The sequence below is a fragment of the Alosa pseudoharengus genome, unplaced genomic scaffold, assembly GCF_046254945.1.
Source record: "Alosa pseudoharengus isolate Yale_2024_CS ecotype anadromous, Long Island Sound unplaced genomic scaffold, YU_APseudo_1.1 YU_APseudo_1.1_scf_22, whole genome shotgun sequence".
In the NCBI taxonomy this organism is placed as follows: Eukaryota; Metazoa; Chordata; class Actinopteri; order Clupeiformes; family Clupeidae; genus Alosa; species Alosa pseudoharengus.
The window spans coordinates 7,495,610-7,505,927 of NW_027468680.1; the positions used below are offsets into that span (position 1 = coordinate 7,495,610).

At 44.2% G+C, this 10,318-nt stretch overlaps 1 protein-coding gene across 1 annotated transcript in view; it reads right to left on the reverse strand.

The window, feature by feature from the left end:
* Positions 1-1,590: 1,590 nt before the first annotated feature.
* The window catches only part of ush2a (Usher syndrome 2A (autosomal recessive, mild)), a 319,377-nt gene continuing 310,649 nt past the window's right edge, over positions 1,591-10,318 (reverse strand). Inside the window, exons 71-74 of the mRNA XM_076300107.1 lie at positions 3,682-3,735; positions 3,435-3,506; positions 1,930-2,157; positions 1,591-1,689 (exon numbers count right to left, since the gene is read on the reverse strand). Coding sequence (XP_076156222.1) covers positions 1,591-1,689; positions 1,930-2,157; positions 3,435-3,506; positions 3,682-3,735 — 453 coding nt within the window. The remainder of the gene's footprint in view (positions 1,690-1,929; positions 2,158-3,434; positions 3,507-3,681; positions 3,736-10,318) is intronic.

The following is a 10,318-nucleotide window of genomic DNA, read 5'->3' on the forward strand; positions in this document are numbered from 1 at the left end:
CGCAAGCCTCTGTGTGTGTGTGAGATAGGACAGGTGTTTAGTTACAGGTGAGCCGAATGTCACCTGTTCATGCTGGTGGATCATCTAACGGGTCTGTAGGGTTCTCCAGGGTTGGGGTTCTCCAGGGTTAGGTTGTGCCATAGTGAGTAGTGAGGTGAGCCGTAACACAAAGTTAGGCCAAACTTCATACAGAGTAGCTTTAAGTCCGCATGTACATATTTAGTAACTATTATTGTAACAGAATGTATTTGGTTTCATGATCTCAGATAATGTGTTCCTTCCTCAGACCCACTATTACCTAGCACTTTGGGTCAACTGCTGTTGTTTAAAAAATGTGCTATGTAAATAAAGTGACATGACTTGACTTAGACATATGCACTCTAATAGTGACAGGGACTCAAAGCTGGGTAGAGCCAGCAGAAACATTCTGGGATACTAGAAAAGCCGTAGTTCAACAGTGCCCTAACCTGACACTGATGCCCCATCATGCTAACGCTAAAGCTGTGGGTTTCTCAAATGGATGAGTTAAAGGGAAACTTGGCAACTATTTCAACGTAATAAACCCGTTTAGAAATCATTTGGATGGTTAAATGACCTGATCCGGTGAAAATGGTGACTTTCTCCGCTGCGCCTAGCGTCCCCAGGCGGAAAACCAACCTTGCAACATTGAGACTACTGTCCCGGAAAGAGAAGTGAGAAACAAGAAACTCGTTTTAAATCGTGTTTCTTACCTTGTAACATCCACATTGTTCTTCCGAACTTATGCTAACGTTTTGCTAGCTTGTAAACAAATCCATGTGCTTTATCCTTACCTTTTTCCATAGTTTGAAATAGCATAATGCACAATTTCTCCAGCAGAGGGGGACATATAGATAATCCTGCCAAGTTTCCCTTTAAAGTGATTCCTGCACCGAAAAATAAATAAAATAAATCCTCACATGCAACTGATGAACCCTCACATCCCTGTGTTTTTTAAAAGATCAACTTTACAGCCAAACATTCTCTTCCACTACCCAGATAGTAAGTCGCCCTGTCCGCTAACTTTTGCTAGATCCAGACTACATTTATGTGCTGCTATCCAGACAGTTAGCCGCTATTTCTGATGACCCTCTCTTAGTTCCTATCCCCGAGAGGTCATGCTAGAAGGCCCACAGTGACAGGCTGGCATTTAAAGGCAACATTTGCATGACCTCAGGCAATGACTGAGGTCCAAGACTACAGGCAGGTTAACAGTAGGCAGGCTACGGGGGCTGGCATGGGACAATTTTCATTGCAGCTTCCCTTGTCATTACATGAACAAAACAAAAAAACACTTCATACATCTGAGCTTCCTTCTGTCTAAATGAGTACTGTGGTGCTGATAAATTCTAGCTCCACCCCACCTGCAAAGCTTCAGAGGATGCTGTACTAGTGACTGCACAAATATTATTGCACAAATCAGCACACTGCTGCAGCCAGACTCACACAGTTGTGTGTGTGTGTGTGTGTGTGAATAAGGATGTATGAGCGAGCATGTAGAATATGGGTGTGTGTGTACAGTATATGTGATGTAATGTAAATGTGTGTGTGTGTGTGTGTGTGTGTTGCCCATCACAGGTGTGTGTCTGTAAAGGTTGTGTGTTCCTTCCTGATGGAGCCCACGGAGCTGAGTTCTTTAATGGTCTCCACCAGCTCCTCATCTGCGATAAACTAGAGGGAAGCAAAACACAGAGGACACTTTGAAACCCACACAATTACTTTCAAGCCGTACTAGATACATTTACATCATACTATAACTTTAAAAACATTCAGAAAACATAACTTAGACACACATACTCACAAACGTTCACTCTCTCTCACTCACAGACATACACACACACACAGCCTCTCTCTTACACACACACACACACAGCCTCTCTCTTACACACACACACACACACACACACACACCATGCCACTGTCTGTGCCCTGCACCTCAGTGTCCCATACGCCGTCGTCCATCAGCGACTTCCTGTCCGCCTGGTCGATCAGCTGACTGATGCTGCGGTGCAGGGAATTCTGGGAGTAGCCGTGGCTCAGCTGGCTCTGGGCCGGAACGCGCATCACCGACATGGTGCTCGGGTAACCATGGCGACCAGAGCGGGAGGTGCTGCCGCCTATCTTGGTGTCCACAAAACCCTGAAGAGTCACACAGTCAAAGGCACATTAGCTGCCGTCACCAGGACTCATACACTACACCCTAGTGGACAGCAAAGATTCTAGAACAGAGCTCCGTTCTAGAATCTTTGGTGGACAGCTAACTCTGGAGCAGACCAGGGCCAGACCAGGGTCAGGTCCACTCCAGAGTGGCATTGACCAGGGATCTAAATCCACAGACAGAGAGTAGAAAGTTGAACCGGATTCAAACATCGTCTCTAGGTAACAGCTAACAGGTGAACCAAATGAAATCTGTTGAGAGCGATTCATGCATTTCCTGTTCTGTGCCTAGACTACTATAGGGTAACGCACCCCAAGAGAGACAGGAACCTGCACCACTCCACTTAAAAATATTAATTTCTTTATGAGATATTCCTTTTCCTCAGAATACATTTGCTTCCCGTCAAGGTTGTATTTTTCCTCAGTGTTTTAACTGTGAGGTTCGGATAGATCACCAAATTAAGCCATAAGCCCTGAGAGGGCGTAGGTTCCATTGATTTTAGAAGGGGTGTTGTTAAGCACGATATGAAGCGTATCTTTACTAGTGGTGGCAATAACTGTGGAGGGCACTGCACACTGCACACTTACTCCATCTAATACTATTAATATACTATTAATATGACCCGGCATGTGAAAACACTCTGGGTAATAGCATGCTCTGGTTAAACAAGCGCAATTTGAAGTGTTCAAAGTGTTCCTCAAAATGAAACTCTGGCTGTCTGCCTTAGCATGCACTGGTTGAAATGCAAACAAACATGTAAACATGCAAATCCATACTTCACCTGGAGTCTGTGCTGCTCCGGATGCATAGGATGCTACTTAAGATGCATGCTACTTAGGATGCATGCTACTTAGGATGCATGCTACTTAGGATGCATGCTTAAAAGTACACACTCTGTCAGCATACATGAGGGTGCATACCCTGTGATAGCAAGCATGTGTCAACGTATACACACACACACACACGCACACACACACAGTGTCACACATATAGTGCATAGTCACACCCTAGGATGGCATACATGGGTAAGAGAATGCACACACACAGTGTCACACATATAGTGCATAGTCACACCCTAGGATGGCATACATGGGTAAGAAAATACACACACAACACACACACACACACCCCTGCCCCTCTGAAGAGCCTCCTCAGTAGGCGCCCGTGCCTGTACTCTACCTCCGTGTGCATGATAAAGCCCTTTACACACACACACCCACACACACACACCCACACACACACACACAATGTACTCTACCTCCGTGTGCATGATAAAGCCCTTTAGCGTGACAGTGCTGCTGGAGTTGATGGCCTCAGGCACTGTGTCAAACTGGAGTGAGAGGGAGGCAGAGAGAGAGGAGAGAGAAGAGAGAGAAAGGAGAGGAGAGGAAAGAGAAAGAAAGAAAGAGAGGAGAGAGAAGAGAGAGAAAGGAGAGGAGAGGAAAGAGAAAGAAAGAGAGAGAGAGAGAGAGGACGTATATGACAAAGATAAGTGAGTTTCTTACCTTGTGCTTACTGATAGTGGGCTTGCGGCTAGAGGCATGTTTAGGACAGGGCTTCTGATAGGAGCAACAGCAGCAGCAGGAGAAACAGCCAGGCAACAGCAGAGAGAGGAAGAGGAAGAGAGGAAGATGAAGATGAAGAGAGGAATCACAGGTGAAGAGGGGCAAAGATGCGCACCCCTGTGCTATGCCCTCAGGTGGCCGTAAGAGGATGGAGATAGAGAGGACAGAATAAACCAGTGAAGTATTCAATAGTTTGCTACTGCAGCCATGAAAGAAAAATGATTGAAAAGCAGAACAGAAAAATAAAGATGTTCTGGTTCTGCCAGGGAAAATGAAAGTGTCCAATACGTTCAATGGCCAAGGTAAAGGGAACTATAACTGGACCAGAGACTACGGCAACAGCATTTAATGGGATAGGTATGCTTCCACTGTTGTGATTATTACAAGAAGCCACAAGGTGGCGTCTGCCAGGGACAGTAATATGAGGACTATTACTGCCCCCTTGTGGAAAAATGCACAAAGTGCCAGAGTAAGGGATATTGTTCACTGAAATGAAATCTGTCATGACATTTACAGGGAAGAAAGTTTAATCTGACATATGTATAACAATGTATATATAATGTATATATATATATATATATATATATATATATATGTATACACTATAAAATATATATATGTATACACTACATATTCCCACTACAATTCCATATTATTAGATAGATAGATAGATAGATAGATAGATACTTAATTGATCCCCAAGGGGAAAATCAAGGTCTCAGTAGCATACAGACATCACATACAACATGCACTTACAGCAGAAATGGTAAATATAAACATATAACAAAACTCCACTGTACAATAGAGACAGTAGAAGATAAGAAAAACTAACAAGACTAAATACTAAATATACTATATAAATTAAATAAAAAGTATTTAAAAAAAGTAGTCCAACAGTAGTCCTGTAGTTCTGTGTGCAAGGTGCTCAAGAGAGTGAGTGTCATGGTGAAGGTGCAAAAAGTAGTGCAACAGTGCAATAATAAGGTCTAGAGACCAGCATAAATAATATGGACAAATAAGAGAGTAAAGTATAATGTAGACAAGGTAATATAAAAAAACTATGTCAGTGCAAGAATAGGTTGAGGTAAAGGGTTACAGCCATTCAGTATTGTAGCAGAAGCCATTGGTCATGTGTGCTAATATAGCATGAAAAACAGTGTAGTAAAACAGTAGTAAAAACATTAGGCTGTGGACAGTAGTAAAACAGTAGTAAAACAGTAGTGGGCAGTCAGTACTCGAACATGGAGAGGGTGGAGAGGCAGACAGACTATGCAGAGAAGTCTATCTCTCCTCTTCCCTTAATATAAGTGAAGCATTGAACAGTTCAATGGCCCTGGGGACAAATGACTTCCTCAGTCTATCTGTTGTGCAAGGCAGTGAGCGAAGTCTCCAGCTGATCAGGCTCTTCTGCTTTACAATAGTGCTGTGGAGTGGATGACACTCATTGTCCAAGATGTTGATCAGTTTGTTCAGGGTCCTTTTGTCAGATATTGAAGTGATGCACTCCAGTTCAGCTCCCACTACAGAGCCAGCTTTCCTTACCAGCCTGTCAAGTCGCCCAGCATCCTTCTTCTTTGTGCTTCCTCCCCAGCATACCACATCATAGAAGATGACGCTGGCAACAACAGACTGGTAGAACATCCTGAGGAGCTTGCTGCACACATTGAAGGACCGCAGCCTCCTCAGGAAGTAAAGCCTGCTCTGCCCTTTCTTGTAGAGTGCGTCAGTGTTGGCTGACCAGTCCAGTTTATTGTCCAGGTGGAGACCCAGATACTTGTAGGTGCTTACCACCTCCACGTTGACCCCATCAATGGAGACTGGTAGCAGAGCGGGCTTAGACCTGTGGAAATCCACCACCATCTCCTTGGTCTTTGAAGTGTTAAGTTGAAGGTGATTGAGTTTGCACCATTGCTGAGTCCTCAACCAGGCTCCTGTACTCCTCCTCCTGTTCGTCCCTGATACACCCCACAATTGCAGTATCGTCAGAAAACTTCTGCATGTGGCATGACTCGGTGTTGTAGCAGAAGTCAGATGTGTACAGGGTGAACAGGACTGGAGAGCACAGTTCCCTGTGGCGCTCCGGTGCTGCTGATCACAGTGTCAGAGAGACAGTTCTTCAGGCTGACGAACTGTGGTCGCTCCGTCAGGTAATCTGTAATCCAGATTACCAGGTGAGCGTCCACACCCCTCTGCAAGAGCTTGTCTCCCAGTCTGAGGGGTTGGATGGTGTTAAAAGCACTTGAGAAATCAAAGAACATGATTCTCACAGCACTTTTCCCCTTGTCCAGGTGAGAATGTGTCCTGTGTAGAAGATAAGTGATGGCATTGTCTACGCCCACTTTCTCCTGGTATGCAAACTGTAACCGGTCTAGTGCATGGCGTACCTAAGTTCTGAGCATACCTAAGACCAGTCGCTCCATTGTCTTCATCACATGTGATGTTAGAGCGACAGGCCTGTAGTCATTAAGCTCACTAGGGTGTGGCTTCTTGGGAACGGGGGTGAGACATGATGTCTTCCACAGTGTTGGAACTTGTCCGAGGCGTAGACTCAAGTTGAAGATGTGCTTCAGTGATTCCCCCAGTTCAGCAGCACAGGCCTTAAGTAGCCTTGGACACAGTCTGTCAGGCCCGGCTGCCTTCTTGGGGCGAAGTTTCTTTAGTTGAACTCTTACTTGATCTGCTGTGATGATGGGGGGGGAGGGGTGTCTGATGGCTGTTGACTGAAGTCGTTGTCACCTCATTGTTCGTTATCACCATGTGGGGGAGGGGTGCATTATCCAGTGATGGTGGGGGTACGATAGCCTGTGATGGTGGAGGTGAGTGTTGCACTGGTATTGAGGGGGTGTGGGGGTGGGGGCTGGGGGATGACCACCTCCCTGATGTCCCTGTCAAGGCTGCCAGAGTCGTGGACACCTCAACAGGCACAGGCAAGGAGGCGACAGGCGAGGGCAGGGCGTGAGGTGATGGTGGCTTAGGTCGTGGGGTGTCACGGGGATGCAGAGCTGGAGAGACTGGGAGACTGGGAGGTGGGGGTAGGGCAGGCACGCAAACAAGAGCAGTGTCTGAGTCAGCAGGGGGTGCTGGACAGACCACCACAGACCATGACATCAGATTTATTTAAAATATACATTATTTAAACAAAATGTTTATTCTGGAAAACTTTTTGGGCTCTCTGCATCTGTGTGCTAAACATAAATAAACATAATTATTTCAAGTGTGTTCAGAGTCCCGTCTTCCTGCCAATACAGTGGGTATCAGTTAAGTTTGGACGGGTTCCTTCATGAATCACTCACCCCATTTTCTCGGCAGAAATGGCACAAACTGCAGTTGACCCAAACAGCCACCGGGTGGCTCTTCTGCCACTACTATTTTTAATGCGACTTGACTTACTGCTTCCATGACGCATCCAGTTTCCAAGTCAGTAGAAAAATCAGAGAAAGTTGAGCCATTACCAAACATATATGATAATATAATAGCGTGAGATTATATATCTTATCAGGGACGTCGGCAGCCGATTTTGCCGGGGCTTCAGCCCCGAATGTTTCGAGTGTAGCCCCGAATGTATTTTGCAAAGTTGACTAACAAATATGAAACCATTATTCGGATCATGCATTTGAACTGTGAGAAGAGATGGACCTATTTATCAAATATAAAAGCAGGACACGGGTTTCCTCTCACTCTCCTTCATGCAGCAGATCTAACTTAAACGTTACCTTAGGCTACCATAATTTGAAACGTAGGCTGCTTAGAGTGCGCGCACGAGAGAGAGACAGAGAGTCAGTCAGTTCGAGGGTTGGACATGTCATTGGTTGCATTTCCTATTTAGTATAAGAAAGTTATTGGGAAATCATAAAGGCAACAAGGTAGGGGGCGCCGGAACGAGTTTAGTGCAGCCCAAAATCGCGTGCGCTGTATTTTCTCTTTCTTGCACAAACAAAATGTGTGCAAATAGCCTGCGTAATTCTGCTTCATGAAGTTGAACAAACGCATGTGGTAATTTTATAGATAAATAGAAATAGCCTACTGTCATGCAGTTTATGGGGTAGGCCAACTTGGAGTGAACTTACACACGGGAGATTCTTTCTCTAGTCGTAGCTGAGCAGAGTTGGTTGTAACGTGTCATTAATCACGTTACAGTTCCTACAGTGTGCGAGCAAAGATATTCAGAATTCTGGGAAGGTGACAAGAATATTGGCAAAAAAATAGAATTCAGGCCCCAGCTGTGGCGCAACTGGCTGGGGCACCTGCACCGTACGCCGGCGACCCGGGTTCGATTCCCGCCCAGTGGTCCTTTCCGGATCCCATCCCTGCTCTCTCTCCCATTCGCTTCCTGTCACTCTCCACTGTCACTATCATTAAAGGCATAAAAAGGCCAAAAAAATATACTTAAAAAAAAAAAATAGAATTCATCAGAGTAGGCTGTTTGTTACTAATGAGTGGGAAACAGTGCACAACTAACTAGCTAATGACTAGTCTGATGTCAATCACACCACAAATTGATTCCAAGTGATATTACAAATACGAATATTACGAATTGATTGAGTGATATTACAAATTTGAAAAGAAAATATGAAGGCAAGTGGCAGGCGAGGCTAGAGTTGGAGGGATATTGTGTCCTGTTGTTGTAAAGGAGCCCAATCGCCTATTTCTCAGTTGTGTAATAAAAGCTGTATCATCATGCACTGGTCGAAGTTTGCCAGGGCGGATAAGCATAGTTGTAAAGGGCATGAATAAAAAAGGCAAAAAACGTCCTTTGCCGAACCCAAAATTAAAAATAAGAATTTTATCTTAACAAAACAACTCAATATCAGAGTGGGATATGGGATATTGTAGAAATTTCACTTAAATTGCAACCGCAACATGCTTGCTTGCGACGTTCAAACGACAGCGATGCGTTTGAATGTAGCACACAAAAATGTTTAAACAGCTGGACAAATGATTTAGCTAATTGATTATTGCCTGTACACCAGCAATTGTTGAACATTTACCTGTACAAGGACATTGACAGTAGCAGAGCCTAAAAAGCAGATGTTGCAATTAATCAGAAATAAATAATGTAATCTGCATATTTAACAAACTGCAAGCAACAAGAGGGTCGAGTTCGCTGCGAGGCCAAACCCAAGAGCAGAGCCTAAAATCTGTTTAGGCAGTCGATAGGCTATGGTAACAAGTGTGTGCCTGGAAAGACGATATGCTTTCTGAATAGCACAAATGTTCTTCCCAATCATTTCCATAAAATAGGCAAAAGACAAAGGCAAAGAATAAGTCAAAGACAGAAAACTAAGTCTTATAATGACGTAATGGTATAGTCTTTTTTCCATTTAGGATGCGCAGGTGAGGGATAAGGCTTTCATGGTGGACCACACACTTTTTCTTCAGTCAGGAACTCTACACATAGGCTTAGACCGTCAATAGCAGCTCCAGCGAAGACGGCTCTGGTCATCCCATCTTACCCTCCCCCCCACTTACTGTAGCTTATGAAGACTTGCAGGGAGTAAAACCACTTGTTGCCGTTTTGGGACATTAAGCTTTTTCATGTTAAGCCCCTACCCCCACCCCTTCTTTCACAAGCAGGAGCGCGGGGCACAAAGTAACACTTTTTGGCTCTTAGAGCAGGTTGGAAAAAGATTCCAGGTCCAGGCACTCAGTAGGATGCAAAAAATGATCATTTATTATTAGGAGCTAAACCATTAAAAAACACCAACACGTGTCGGCTCACCAGCCTTCATCAGGGTGTGGTGAAGGCGGGTGAGCCGAAACGCGTTAATTCAGTTAATTCAATTAATTCAATAAATGTATCTAAATGTGTATGATAGGATAGGATCTGACTATTTATGATTCATAACTCTTGAACTAATAGCAGACGTGTGTCGAAAATTGACTTTATTTTCCATACAGAGAAATAACTTATGGGTCAATGGAAGCAGAGTCTAACCAAGGTCAATCTTGCCAAAAAAAAAGCCCTCAAACCTGAAAACACATGAGGCAAAAGTGCAAAACATCACAAAACTAACTAAACTAACACGCGCATATTTTTGTATTGCAACATCATTGTACAGTTGTAACAGCGCGTTACAACTAACACCTCTGGGTCACGTTTGTTATAAGATAAGATAGCTCCTGCTATGTGCTGACTACATGTTTCAAAACGGTGTTAATTTTTAACCTACAAGGCAATTATTAGATGATACAAGAGTCAGTGAGCTGCACCCACAACTCAGTAATCGAAATACAAGTAGCCTACCACCTACTTTGATGCCTTCAAAAGACGTTTTGCTGTAGATCTACGTGAAAACACGTCCATACTGACTGAACATTTGTGGAACACCTGGTGGTTAACTGACCAATAGCATGCCCCGATCAACCCTCTGCAACTAGGGAAAAAGTCCATGTTACATTTAACCCCGTGTTATTTTGTGCCCCATGCTCCCCTACAGCTTTCTGATGCGGTGTTTCTGAAGCTAATGTAACAACAAATACCACCTTAACGTGAAAAAGCTTAACATAGCTTAGGCCAGTGTTTTTTAACCTTTTTTGTGCCACGGCACACTTTTGACACTTAAAATGTCCCACGGCA